Consider the following 14814-nt stretch of genomic DNA (forward strand, 5'->3'; position numbering starts at 1 on the left):
TTTTTCTCTATCATTTGCAGCTTGTTACAATGAAGTATTTGTACTTTTAAAGAATAAGACAGTATTGTCTGGGAAACAACAAACAGATTTGCAGCACTCTAAAGGGCTAAAAAAAATATTGTGGCAAATGCTTTGGTGGCCATAATAAGTTGATTAGTCTTTAAAGTGACACAATAATATCATTTTGCCTCCTTTTTTGTTGATATTCCTACCCTTCTGGAAGCTGTAGAGTTAAGGTTTCATTCGGATGTCACCACTTATATAAATATTTATTTTAAAAAAACATATACCCATCTAATGATTTATTTAATAGCTGCATAGCAGAGAGGTTGGAAAATATGAGTGACAAAATATTTGGCAATTTGGCAATTTATATTTGGCAATTTATTAAATTCAGTTTTGCTATTGTTCTTTAAAAAAAAACTTTTATACTTCATACCCAGAACTTACTTTCCATAACTACAGATTTTAAAAGTTAATTGAAAGACTCAGGGTGTTTTTTTTAAAGAAGACTCACATGGAGAAACATTAGAAATCTGAAACTCTAACCTTTAGATTCTGACCAATGGGACAGTCAGCCAAAAAGTAAATAACAATAAATCATTTTAATACCATCATCTTTCTGTTTCTGTGTCAATTTGTTCTGAACAGAAAGGACAAAACAGACAAAACAGCAGCAGGATTGAGTTATGCGACAGTACAGCTCCCCCAAGCACAGATGGAATATATTTCCTCATTTTCCTTTTGTACCATAATACTTATTTTGAATAGTAATAATAAAAATGGCCATGTTTCCATTTCTCACCTCACATTAAGTGAAGTCCTGTAGAGTTCTAGTTCAAAGAGCTATACTGAACAACACTGGTGATAAAAAAAAATCTTATCATTGTTAAGCACAAATCTTATTTTATAAATAAAATGCATAAATTCATACAGGGTACATACAGGGGTTTCTCTCTCTTTCTCTGTGTGTGTTCTGAAAAAGTTAGTCAACAAGAGAAAACCAAACTAAGCCAAGGTCTTCACCTTCATATTTTATGATGCACTAGACTTGTGCGAAGGACAAATCTTTACTGGCAAAGACTGAAGCAGTAAACAAGTTTCAGCCATGGCATTTTGATTCCAAAATGTTTACAAAGGTAAGTTCCTTTTTTATCTTCACAGCTGCAAAATCAAACTCTTTTGGTTCTTTCAAATCATTCTTGAAGATTTAAACACTGGATTGTGGCTATAAAACACTATATCTAGAATTATCACTTATTAAAGACATCTGAGGTGAATTACTTGAGTAGCTATGATATCTTTTCAACATATATGCCCAGGGATAAGGAAGCATCCAGTAAACACTGAGCTGAAATTAGAAGTAGAAACCAATTTAAACAGAGCTTGCTGGTGTCTTGAGTCTCTGGATGTTAACTCCCTCCAAATGTGAGGCCCATGTATCCAGAAGGCATACAAATTTATGTGAGAGCAGAGCACAACCAGCTTGAAGCAATGTTGGGGCATGCAACTTGCCAACAATTAATTTGTTGGGTAACACACAATATTTATTTTTTAAAAAAAGAATTTTCTATTATAAAAAAGACCAATTCAATCTTTGGAGTTAGCCCTTCAACAACATATAATGGCTTTAAGACAATTAATCATGCATCGCTTAAGTTAAAAGAAAGGGACTCAGCCTAAGTTTGGCTATCTTTATGAAGTGGACTATTTCTAATCATTTACCTGAACTTTCTAGAGTTACATCCAAAATGACAAGTTTCAGATTTTGTTCATGTTTAACTGGATTTTAATTTAATGGGCCACTTTACAAATATTTTTATGCATTGTTAGCCACCGAATAAGAGACTTCAAATACGTTTTGCTAGCATTGAAGAACTACATCCATTGGCAGGGCTGCTCTGTACTGCAGCTACAAAACCTCCCACCCCAACCCCCAGCAAGTGCCCACTATCTAATATAGAAATGTTAAGTGAGGGGAAAACACCAGGACTTGTAGGACTATTGCAGAAGAAGAGAAAAACAACAACACGCCTGGATTGTTAAGAGACAGAGGGAGGGGTAGGTGAAATATGGCTCAGTCGTATGCAGTTTTTGTAATGCAATTTTTAGGTGTAGGAACTTTAGTCATCGCTCCTATAATTATATAACAGTGCTTGTTTTGTTCCCCAAATATAAATCTGATGTCAGATTGATGCATCTTAAGGTGGTTTCTGGTTACGGCAATAGCAAATGCCCCAATTCATACCATAGTAAAAATTTCTCTCCAATCTGCCAATCTTTTTGTAATCAGCCCATTTGCAATGCTATAGCCTCAACTGTCCAAATCACAGGTCGACAACCCCTGGCCTGCATGCACTCCTCAAGTGCATGCTGGGACTGTTGGGGAAAGTGCCTTAACCTCCCACCCGCAGAACTCCTCATCCACCTTTTGCCAATGCTTCCCCAATCTTTTTCAATACACGTTAGGGTCCCTGCAGGTACACCCACCTTCCATCTATTTTTTAATCCCTACAACCCGTATATATACTATTAGCTGAATTGCAAATGCTTTGGTAAACTTCTTTCTTTATATCAGGAGCACGATACTGTGGCTCTCCTGATATTGCTTGACCTTGCTGACTAGGGCAGAAAGCGGCTGGAATCTAATTAACAGCTGAAGGGGCAAAGGTTAATACAGTGGTACCTTGTCAAACTTAACCCATTCCAGGAGTCTGTTCGACTCCTGAAACTATTTGAAAACCAAAGCGCGGCTTCCGATTGGCTGCAGGAGCTTCCTGCACTCAAGCGGAAGCCGTGTCAGACTTTCAGCTTCCGAAAAATGTTCGTAAAGTGGAACACTTACTTCTGGGTTAGTGGCATGCAGGAGCCAAGCCAAGGTACCACTGTATAAGAATGTAAGAAGGGCCTGTTGGAAGAGGCCAAAAGTCCACCTGCTCCAGTACTCTGTTCTGTGGTTAACCAGATGTCCATGGGTTTCCCATTTCTGCTCTATAGACAGCCGGCAGTCAGACCAAATCCCATGAGGCAGAATCACATCATAGGTAATCCGGGACAGCCAATGTGGTGCTTCCAGATGTTGTTGAACTGCAACACTCAGCATCTCTTACGCTGGGTGGTTCTGATAGGAGCTGTAGATACCTGTTATTCTGATTGTTATCGAATGGCATCAGTTACCTGTTGCTTGCTTTAAACAGTGCAAATGTATGGGCTCTCAAAGAATTGGGATAAATTCTGTCTCCTTTCCACTAACCGGAAACAGTATCCTCCTGCTCAAGGTTGGGAAATAATATCCAAAAAAGACTAAAAAGAGAGAGAGGAACCATCTACATATACAGTGGTACCTCAGGTTACAGATGCTTCAGGTTACAGACTCTGCTAACCCAGAAACAGTACCTCGGGTTAAGAACTTTGCTTCAGGATGAGAACAGAAATCGTGCTCCAGCAGCGCGGCGGCAGCAGGAGGCCCCATTAGCTAAAGTGGTACCTCAGGTTAAGAACAGTTTCAGGTTAAGAACGGACCTCCAGAACGAATTAGGTTCTTAGCCTGAGGTACCACTGTATATATTGTTTGGACCAGCTATGTTTAAAGAGAAATGTTTTGTTAGTTTGCAAAGACACAGACCTCTAAAACCAACTAACCAGCCCACTCAAAGAATTACCTGCAGTCTTCGATGTACAACATGTGCCCAAAAGCTGCAACACTGATGTGAGCCAACCATCTGAAATGCAATAAAAATGTAAGCAAAATGCATAATTTCAAACATGTTAATATGCTAATAAATATGCCACTTGTAAAACCTGTGATGACAACAAGAATACCTGAAGAATTTCCTCAAGATTGTGCACGGCTGGGGGGAAATACAAATCTGAAATTTGTTCTTCGCTGTTATCTATATCAATTTGTCTTTGGTCCGGTTGAGCAGCAATAATGTAACAGAAACTAGGAGCAGGCAGGTTAGCAGTAATCTGCTGAAAATTAAGCAATCAAAATAGGCATGGTCATAAAATGTGAATGCTCTATATTAAACTTATTTACTTGGTGGAGTAAAGTGGTGAAAATGATTGAGAATGGCACATTTGATATAGGGAAACTTTTTCTTAAGGCATGGTTAATCGTAGCTTGTCTTCCAAATGTCAGAAGGCTGACCCTTTTGGCATAATCTGGAACAATATATCATTTATACATTCCTGAGTGGCTACACCCATGAACCTATGTCACAAGAAAACATAGCTAAGCACAATCAACAATCAAAAAATCTTTTTTTTGTCATGGTAGTCACGGATGAAACGGATTCCATTATTTTCATGCCTTTCGATGATTTCTATGACATTTGAGAATTTTAGCACATGGGTGAATTTGACAATAAACAGATGAAGTCGCGTCACTGAGAAACATGAATGCTGCCAAATTAAATCTTAAGCAGCGAGAGAATAATAGGGAACATGAAGCAACGTGACTCTCTCCCCTTGTTATGATGAGAACAAATCTTTTTTGTTTCAGGAGAATATCCACTATTTATACAGATTATAGATCAATGTTTTTATCTCTTGTTTAGTGCTATAGAAGTAATATATTATTCATTTTGGGAGTCATTGCCTGAGAGTTACTAAAAACATAAATAAATTAGGATTAATGAAAACAGCTGTTTAGCTATTAATCCCCGTCCCTGACTTGCTCACAAAATGTCAGCCCGGGACTGGATTTCTTCCCATTTCTCGTTGATACGCTGGGTTCTGATGACTCACAGATCCTTCCAGGAAGAAACAATAAATTAACATAAAGATTTAAATTTAGAAGGAGAAGAATGTGTACTTTTAGCAACATTGTGTTGCTAAAAATGATGGACATGAACAAATATATATAGAAACTGGCAGTGATTAAAAATAGCTCCTAGGATTGCTTATGACACCCCTGGCTCAAAGAAGAGCTAACCAAGTGTTGGAGAACACTATCTACAATATGGGAAGACCCAAATTCTAAATCTTGTTTCAGCTTCAGCTCTCTACCTTTTTCTGTAACACAGGCTAAACAGTAGTACTGGCCTACGTGTCAAACACTTGAAATGTGCTACACAAATGCTAGGCATTATGATAATGTAAACACAGCTGTAGCAGAGGGAGAGGAGGGAAGATCTACTCTAATGGCTCCATTTGGCTCTCACTAGCCCTAAACCATTTCAGTGCCAGTCGGTTCTTTGTAACTGATGCTTGAGTTTGTTGTTTTCCTCTTCTATCCTCATTCCTTTTTCCTTCTGTGTCATGTCTTTAGATTATAAGCATGAGGGTAGGAACTGTCTGAGTTTTTGCTGATATAGAAACTACTTTGGAAGCCTTTTTGGATGAAAAGGGGGATGGGGAGGAGTGATACTAGAAATAAATAAATAAATAATAGATAAATGGGTAATTAAAAGTTACTGCCTTTTGAAAGCACTATTTGAAATGAAGAACAAATGAAAAGGAAAGGAGGAGTTTGAAACAGCAGCTTACCATTTCACTCTCTTGACTTTGACCATGAACTTTTACAGGCAATAATGGTGGCCATAAACTGTCTATTAGGCTAAAAAGTCCCGGCACTCTTTGAAGAAAAGAAGAAAACAAAGAAGAAAACAAAACAAAACAGACAACACACAAACATGGTGAAATTTAGCTTTACAATGCTGTATTACGATGCTTTAAAATGCTATATTCAGATAATTTCAATAATTTGAAACACCACAAAACCAAATTCCTGCCATATTGAACATTGCATTCTAGATTTTAATTTCCCTAATGGAATTCCATTTTGCTGTTCCAAGGGGGAGGGGGGAATTGACTGCTGCTTTTAAAAAAGTTGAATAAGCTAATTTAATTCTATGGAAGTGCTATCTACATATTTCTAATATTATTATTGGATATTATTTCTTAGGCAAATAAATAATAGCTACTACCTAGGGTTAAGAAATTGTCTCCATTTGTAGACACTAACTATTAACAATATAGAAGAGGAATATATCTATGAACAAACTGTGTTGGAATTGTCCAAGTTTCAGAATGAGCTTGTATATGATACAATAACTTGTTACACAGTAATATGATCTGAGCCCATAGTACACAAAGCATTCTCTCATCATACTCTTTTTTTTTTTTTTAAGGAAGTAAAATCCCAAACCAATTGTCATGCACTTTCATAAAATTAAAATTATATGTATGCTGGAAAATACAATCTTACAGGTCTGATGAGTTGTGCTAGGTGCTCTTTTTGCTAATATCAGAAGCTGAATCCTGCTAGAGATATCTTGGGCATTGGGACGTGGTAGACTAAAAAGGAATGGGAGAAGAAAACCAAGGGAATAGTTGACAGAAAAGCTGGCACAAAGTGTGTGAAGTAAACAGAAGAATAAGGAGAAGAATAAGAACCAAATACATAGCTAATCAGATTCATTTTTTGCAATGTCTATAAAGAAGAACAATGCCAGTCAGGCAACTTATGTAATTCTTTCCCATGCCAGCACCACCAACTACAGAGCGGGGCAATGATAACATGGGAAGGATAATAGAATTCATCCAATCTACCAATGCTGGCTGTAGGGAAGCCGAATGTCTAGGACAACAGGCCTTGGCAAAGAGGTAGAGCATGTTAAATGTAAAAAGTGTTTGAAGTAGATATACAGTAGAAAACAACAGTGTGCCAATGCAGAGATTAAAGGTCAGGATCATTGCATTAGCAAAGCAAAAGGAAGAATAATTCAGAATCCCCCTGCTGAAATAACAGAAGTGGTAAAAAAAGGCAGGATGGAAGGCTAGCAAACTGATGCGAAAACTTAACAAGAGATTACTAGCCTTTTTAAAAAAGAAGTTTATCAGTAGATACAAAGATGAAAGCAGTAGTTCTTAAGAGTCACCAACTTTGGGAAGAGAAAAAAAGGGAAAGGTGGTGGTATGACTGTGAAAAAGTAGAGATAAAGGTTTTTCCCAAATTGACTGAGAAATGGGAAGGGGGAAGAGCTCCACATTTACACTGTACAGCTAGAGACTCAAGAGGAAATGTCAAGAGATATGGGACTAATGAAAGATGAAGATAAGTATGTCGCAAAAGAGACAGAGGAGAGATGGAAAGGCCACCAAAACAGAATAATTCCATGGAAACACAATGATGGCAAGTAGTGATATCTTCCTGGCAATACAAGAGTTAATTGGGAAGTTCCAGGGCTCAACTCCACTCAAGTGGAGTTGGAGCCCTAATGTTGTTACAACTCCCCTATGATCCATGAATGAAGGACGGCTTATAAATTTAGTTAATAAATAAAATAAATAATGTGATCAGTGGAATTGGAAGGGGCACACCTCTGGCGAGCTAGTATTTAATCTCTGTGGATTACTGCTGATTCAAAGTATGTATCATCAGGAAAACACAATACTATTGTGCTCATATTGCTTATGGGCTTACAACTCTTGGGCACTACACAACAAATGAAACAGTCTGGGATAAGGATGACAAATCAAGGGAAAGATGGGTTTTAATTGTTTTTAAGACATAAGGTTTTAATGACAGAGCCTCTAGTCAGTGGAAGATTTTACCTAAATTGCTAGGAATCACTGAGGACTGGTTCCAGTTCTTTTCCTACACAGAATGACAGAAACCTGACAAATTCTGACAAATATAGAATTCAGCACATTGCTCTCTTTTCCTAGTTTTATCACCATCTCTCATTAGTCACCCTCTGTTAGGCAGCTACAAAGTATTCAGGTTAAGGTAGCAGAGCTCAGGGAAGGCTGGTAGTCATGTGAGTAACAGCAATAGCATGCAAGGATCGCAGGAAACAAAGATACTGCCCTACATGCTGATAATGCATCAGCTTTAGTAACAACCGCATGCAGTTCTAGTTCCCCCTCTCAAAAACTCAGAAGGGCAATAAAAAAAGGTCAGGGATAACAAATGTCTTCATTACGAGGAAAAGCTGAAGCGATAGAAGAAGAGTTTGGATTTGATATCCTGCCTTTCACTCCCTTTAAGGAGTCTCAAAGCGGCTAACATTCTCCTTTCCCTTCCTCACCCAAAACAAACACTCTGTGAGGTGAGTGGGGCTGAGAGACTTCAGAGAAGTGTGACTGGCCCAAGGTCACCCAGCAGCTGCATGTGGAGGAGCGGAGACATGAACCTGGTTCCCCAGATTACGAGACTACCGCTCTTAACCACTACACCACACTGGCTAGTCACCCTTGAGGTTACACTGTCAAGTCCATGAGAACAGAACGCCCTTGAGAAATGCTAGCATGAACTGGGGCAGAGCAGCAATATATTTATAATGTATGTTTAATGGTAAAGCGCCATGGATAAGAGTACTTTAGAAGAGTAGTCTTCCAGCCTTTCAGGCCCAGGACCTTTATGCATTCCCAAACTGCAACATGGGAACCACTTCAACTTGTTGTTACAATACAGTATACGGTGGTGCCTCACAAGACGAAATTAATTCGTTCCGCAAGTTTTTTCTTCTTGCAAGTTTTTCGTCTTGCGAAGCACGGTTTCCCATAGGAATGCATTGAAAATCAATCAATGCGTTCCTATGGAGACCGTCCGGGGACAGAGGGGAAGGCGCGCGCCTTCCCCTCTGTCCCCGGACCTGTTTTAAAGCAAGGGAAGGGGCAGCGGGGAGAATCGCTTCTCCCCGTTGCCGCCCCTTGGTTCAAAAGGGGTCCGGGGACAGAGGGGAAGGCGTGTGCCTTCCCCTCTGTCCCCAGACCTGTTTAAAGCAAGGGGCGGTGGGGAGAAGATTGCTTCTCCCCGTTGCCTGCCCCGCAATCTCCGGGGACAGAGGGGAAGGCGCGCGCCATTATGAGCCTTCTCTCTTTAATGTGGAGAGAAAGGCTCATTTTTAAAATATTTGTACAAAACACAGCATTTCGTGAAGTGCAGCTTGTGATGGTGGAGTGAAAAAGCAATAGCCACTCATGCAGGGTACCTACCTTCCCATTTTCTCTCTTCTCTTAAAGAGAAACCCAAATAAAACTGTGGTCATGGCACTGTGCTCTTAACTCACCTGCTTAAACATCATGCTTTAGAACAGGGGGTTAAGATAACCTGCGGCCCTCCAGCCCTATGGACTACAACTCCCATCATCTAGTGGAGAGAATAACTAAAAGGTTTCAAAGGATCAATCATTTATACCCAAGCATCAAATCTTACTTGAAAACAGGATAATTGGTTCGTTACATTGACATTTTTAATTTTCTAAATGCAAACTATTTTCTAATTTTTAAATAATAAGAGTGAGATTGCTTGAATGCAACTCCCCCCCTCCCTTTTTTTACAGGTTCCAAATTGTGTGACTACTGAACAATCTAGAGGACCCTGGCCAACCTTTCTGCCAAGAGTCACAATGGGGTGGCACACTGCCATGCACCATAGTACCATATGCAGCTTTCCCCCAATGCCTTGCTGTGGCTTTGTGTCTGGCAAGCAGCACAGTGCAGGTATGTGAAGCCTGAGTTTCTGTATTAGTCAGATTTTTGCTCTCTCTGCCTCAAATCCTGTCAGTGCCACTTATAGCATTCATAATGCAGGTTTGTCACCCATTGTTTATATCAGGGATGGCAGGGACCTGTGGCCTTCCGAATATTGTTCCAACTCCTACCAGCTTAGCTAGCATGGCTGAGGGTCAGGAATGATGAGAGTTGTAGTCCAGAAACACCATAAAAGCATAACAACAACAACAATCTTTATTACGGTCCAGAGACCAACAAAACATTACAAATCAATACAGAGTTCATACAGCCTACCTTCAGGTTAATCAAGCACTTTGTTTGGAATATAGGGCTCAATGAACATAATAAAAGCATAATCTTAAAGCACAGACAACAATGAATCTTGTGACACTTCAAAGACCATGGGAGTTATTATGCCTTAATAAAATTGTTAGTGTTTAAGGTGCTGGTGTTTTTGCTGTATTACACAAGGACAGAATTGAAGAGTTGGAAGGGATCCTGAGGGTCCTATAGTCCAATCCCCTGCATGGCAGGACTCTTTTGCCCAACGTAGGGCTCAAACCCACAAACCCAGGATAAAGAGTCTGGGCTATTAGACTAACACAGATACTGTTCTGGAAGATAAACTTATGATGTTATTCTTACCTCCCTCTAGTAAGTCTCTGCAAAATTTTAATTCCTGATAAACAACAGTATTTTCCTTCCCATTTTTGGATACATTCTTCTATCTGTTCTGAAGAAAACAGGGCATGAAATTGTACCTCACTGAATATTCCATAGGCATCCTGAACGAGGAGGCACAACCTACAAAAAGGTGTATAAAATTTAGTCTGTTAGTGGCATGCCCAAAGGAGCTCTCCAACATCTCAGAATTAAACATTTGTTCACAGGACAGAAGCCTTGAGTTTTCGTAAAGGCTTATTAAATTCTGATGAAATCTTAATGCATCACAACTGGTAGCAAAACTGATTTACTGTAGCTACACAAGTTAAAAAGATCCAAATGATGGGACGTCCTCTGCCTGAGACCTTGGAGAGCAGCTGCCAATCAAGGAAGAGAATATGTAGCCTCTGACTCTACAGAAGGCAGTTTCATTATCTTTATATGTATCCATGAAGAAATTTCACATGGTGCTTTAAAGTATAAGGATGTAACAAAAAATTAATCTCCTCCACCCCACAAGGCAATGATTCCTAGTACTTTTTACTATCAGAGGCAGTAAGTTTCTGTATACCAATTGCTAAGAATTGCAAGTGCTGCTCTCAGATCCTGCTTTCAGTCCTTCCACAGGCAGCTGTGAGAACTGGAAATTGGACTAGATGGACCACTGACCTGATCCAGCAGGCTCTTTTTTGAGTTCTTACGACTTTAGTGACTTCCTGGAGTAATGGGCTGAGTTGAGTTCCAATGCTCTTCCCTCCTATACAAATATCAGCCTGGTTCACACATGGCTTAGTGCTATTTGTAAATCCTGCTCAGCAGATTTGAAACCATGTTGCTGGTTTATGAATCCTGGTTTATGTTAGCTATATGACTAAACCCAGCACTTTTTTAAAACAATGGTTTACTTGACCCCACATCAGACGTTCACCAAACTAAAAAGCCACGAGAGGCAAGAACAGCAGGGTGGGGATGGGGATGTCGGAGAAACAAGCCGTTTGTTTGATAGTCTGTAGGACCCCTTGTGGTTGACATGTGATTTCTTAAGCCAGTGCCAGGCCCAGGATGTTTAGCCGCTTGAGGCAAAACAAAAAATGCCACCCTGCCCTTGTCCATCACCTCCTTCTGTCGCCATTACATCCTCCTCTGCTGCTGCTTGAGGCAACTGAGGTCCAGCGCCGAGGGCCTTCTGGTGGTTCCCTCGCTGCGAGAAGCCAAGTTACAGGGAACCAGACAGAGGGCCTTCTCGGTAGTGGCACCTGCCCTCTGGAACGCCCTCCCACTAGATGTCAAAAAGAAAAACAACTACCAGACTTTTAGCAGACATCTGAAGGCAGCCCTGTTTAGGGAAGCTTTTAATGTTTAATAGGTTATTGTATTTTAGTGTTCTGTTGGAAGCTAGATGGGCGGGGTATAAATAATAATAATAATAATAACAACAACAACAACAACAACAACAACAACAACTGAAGGAGGCCCAAGGAAGCCCTGGCATGCTGAAGGCAGTAGAGGAGGGAACAGGAGGCTGGAGAGGAGCAGGCAGCAGTGGAAGCAGCAGAGGAGCCAGTGGTGGGTGAAAAGTGGTGGCAGCACGCAGTGCACTTCCGCCCCCCCCCCATCTGCCAACCCTCCCAGCTGTCCCCAGTCTGCCACCTGAGGCAACTGCCTCACCAAGCCTCATGAGCAGGCTGGCCCTGTCTTAAACAAACCATGACTTAGAGTTTTGTGTGAATCCATGTCTCGTAAAGTCTGCCTTCACAATGTGTTCTGCAGGAGTCCAGTGTATCACCTATTCCATTTAAAATCTACTTGAAACCCTTGGGGAAAGTTATCTGTGGTTTGAGGTGATGTGTCATCAATACAAAATGACACCCAGTTCTATTTCTCCATGCCAACAGGAGAGACAGAGGAAACTCAGTTAATGTGCTGGATTAGGGTGAATAAACTGAGGTTCTGGTAAGACACAGCCTGCTCCAATGGGAATCCCCCACCCCAGGGCCATCTACCAGCAACTGTTCTGTGGGAAGGATTACAAGAGAGGAGAAGAGACATATTTAAACATATTCAAAGCTAGAATTTCTTGTCCTTCCCTCCCAGGCCTTCCAGTAAGTGCCCTACAGGAAGCATCCTTATGAATTATTACACTAATATTCTTATTGTGAGCTTCCGTGGAAGGACATGCATAATGAAATGCAATATACAAATAAGTTTAATGAATAAGTAAAGCTGCTACAGTCAGAAAGGTAGAACTAAGCTAGATAGCCATCCAATGTGACTCCAATAGTTTCACTTTGACTTTGTGCCAAGAAAGTACAACTCGGGATGTTGTTACTTTGTTGAAAACGCGCTCTAAAACTAGCAATCACCACCACCTTGCTAACCCAGCAAACAAATGCATCCCCATCTAACTGATATGAATACTGTTTGCTGTTATCATGGAAGTATTGTTGATTTTCAAACTGCATGTTTGTTACGGAAACTTGTTATGAACCTTTTCATGAAAAGCAGTATATAAATACTGAAAAAGTCAGTAATCATTGACTGCCATTTTATCCCTCCTTTCTCCAAGTTTAGAGCTGCATTCATGGTTCTCTCTTATTGTCTCCAAATACTGGTTACAACTGTACCTAGGTGCCTTGCAGGCACAACAGGACTTCTCCTTTTCTTCTTTTTGCAAAAAGGTGGGGCAGAAATTTTAAATAAATAAAAAAGTTATGCGTGGTTAGAGTCAATTCATTAGCGGTAAGGAAATAACCTTCAGGGAAAGAGATGCCTACTTCTAGCTCAACATCAAAACAGGTGGAAACCATCCTGGGGTAAAAATGATTTTCCCTGCAGTTAACGCTGCAACAACATGTGCAGATGCCCGAAGACAAAAAGATATCATTAGGTGTGTGGTTAACTCTGGAGAATGCACAAAAGATGGGAGTGTGAGAACAGATGGATGAAAAATGCACATGTGATTCAGTGGGAAGAGCAAAGAAACAAAGGCAAGACGCGATAAGAAGGGAGGCAAAGATTAGGATTTTTATTTCCTCCCACTATGAGCTTCACCTACTTCTCCTTAAAATGTTAACAATGTGCTTGACGTGTATAGTGGAGGTTAGCACGATTTAGGGGTGTATGGGGTGATAGGGGACACATTGTGCTCCTTCCAGAGTGCTTTTTCCACCTTTGGTCCCTAGCCTGCACTCAGCTCTCACCTGTGGCTCTTAGAAGCTATCAGCAGCCACACCCTGGGAATGGCTTTGACCGGCCAGCTAAACCAGGTGAGGGTAGCCAATGGGTCTCAAACCCTCAGTGAGTTAGGGTCTTCTCCTGCATGAGAAGATAGGCTCTGGCAGAATGAGTGAACGAGACCAGCAGTGGGTTCAACGGTCAAGAAGGCAGTTTGGGCACATGCTGTAGAGGGAAATGAGGGGCAGATGGAGCTTGTCAACCTGGGAAGGTAGCTCCATCTAATAGGAAAAGGAAAACCCTTTTCCTAAACCTCCGCTGCCTTGTGGGATATCTTCAGGAGAAGAAAAGGCTAAGGGTGAACCCTAAACAAATCTTGAGTGGAGTCCCTAATATGGTTGGACGGCGCCTTGTATGCCTCCTTCTGGCAAGTCCTGCAGCCAAGCTGGTGCCAGATATATTGCTCTGCTTTCCTTTGGGGCACAGCAGCAGCAAGAGCAAGAGGGGAGTATTGTTGGCTCCATACACACTGCCCAGGCTTGTGCACTGGGCAGGCATGCCATCTATGCAGGGCCATGAGGGCCCATGTCCCCCTCCCCCATTTCACTGAAGGGGCCGGGCCCCCTCAATATTCACAGCTGGGCGGGCTCCATTGGGCCCTCCTGTGACTGCGCCAAACTGCACTGGGCCCTCCTGCGGCTGCAACCAGGTCACATCAGGCCTTTGGGAGGATACAACGGCCCTCACAGCCCTTCTCCCACCATTTGATGTCACACGCATGCACTGGGCACCTGCAATGTTGGGCAGAACCTGGTGTGCCTGACGCCGGGGAGGTCCCTCGGGTGCTGCTAACACAGCAGTTTGACTTCACCCTAAGAGGCACACACCATTGTCTCTCAAGACAGACAGATGACAGACAACCAGCAACATTTAACATTCCTCCACACCAAATATAAATACATATTTTTAAAAGTCCTACACAAAAAAAACCTGGCATGTCAGGTTTTTAAGGCTAAAGTAGGCCTGTCCTTCATAACACTGAGTTTTCTCTACTGAGCAACTATTTATTTAAATTTTTGTATTGGGGGGCATATATCTGCAATGGCACAGGCCAGACACAGATTTACCAATCTGTGAACTAGGCCACGGTGAATCTCATTTCAAAGCTTGGGAATATTCTGTTAATTTCCTAAAAGAGCTGGAGGCAGGGGAGAGGGAAGGCGAGGCCAATTATTTTGCATTTTTATGAGTGTGGTGGTAATGCTTAGATTTATTCACTTCCAAGTGGATATTTGGAAATGATTATGGTATTATGTCATCATGCCCCCTCCTAGTTAGTCATCCTTCTTGGAAAAGGTGGAAAAGGGATTTCTATTCAGTAATTATACATGTAAAACCCACAACATGGTTAGAGGCTTGTGTTTCCTTGTATACATTTTGCTCCCCCAAAGGAGTAAGACTGAATAGCGCTCCATAAGACAGACAGGTGCAGCTCAAAAGAAAGGCATTAGA

General features: G+C 41.2%; 1 protein-coding gene across 5 annotated transcripts in view; it reads right to left on the minus strand.

The window, feature by feature from the left end:
* The window catches only part of SPIDR (scaffold protein involved in DNA repair), a 180425-nt gene that overhangs the window by 17404 nt on the left and 148207 nt on the right, over positions 1-14814 (minus strand). For 3 of the 5 annotated variants that reach the window (XR_014159397.1, XM_081873661.1, XM_081873658.1), the window contains 4 exons: positions 10111-10269; positions 5491-5578; positions 3823-3972; positions 3663-3722 (listed from right to left, as the gene is read on the minus strand). Coding sequence is in view for 4 of the 5 variants with exons in the window: in XM_081873661.1 (XP_081729787.1) it covers positions 3663-3722; positions 3823-3972; positions 5491-5578; positions 10111-10269 (457 nt within the window). In the remaining variant the exon portion in view is untranslated. The remainder of the gene's footprint in view (positions 1-3662; positions 3723-3822; positions 3973-5490; positions 5579-10110; positions 10270-14814) is intronic. The other 2 variants (XM_081873659.1, XM_081873660.1) reach the window with 2 other exon arrangements.

The sequence above is a fragment of the Podarcis erhardii genome (assembly GCF_964252035.2).
Source record: "Podarcis erhardii genome assembly, chromosome: 8".
Taxonomy (NCBI): Eukaryota; Metazoa; Chordata; class Lepidosauria; order Squamata; family Lacertidae; genus Podarcis; species Podarcis erhardii.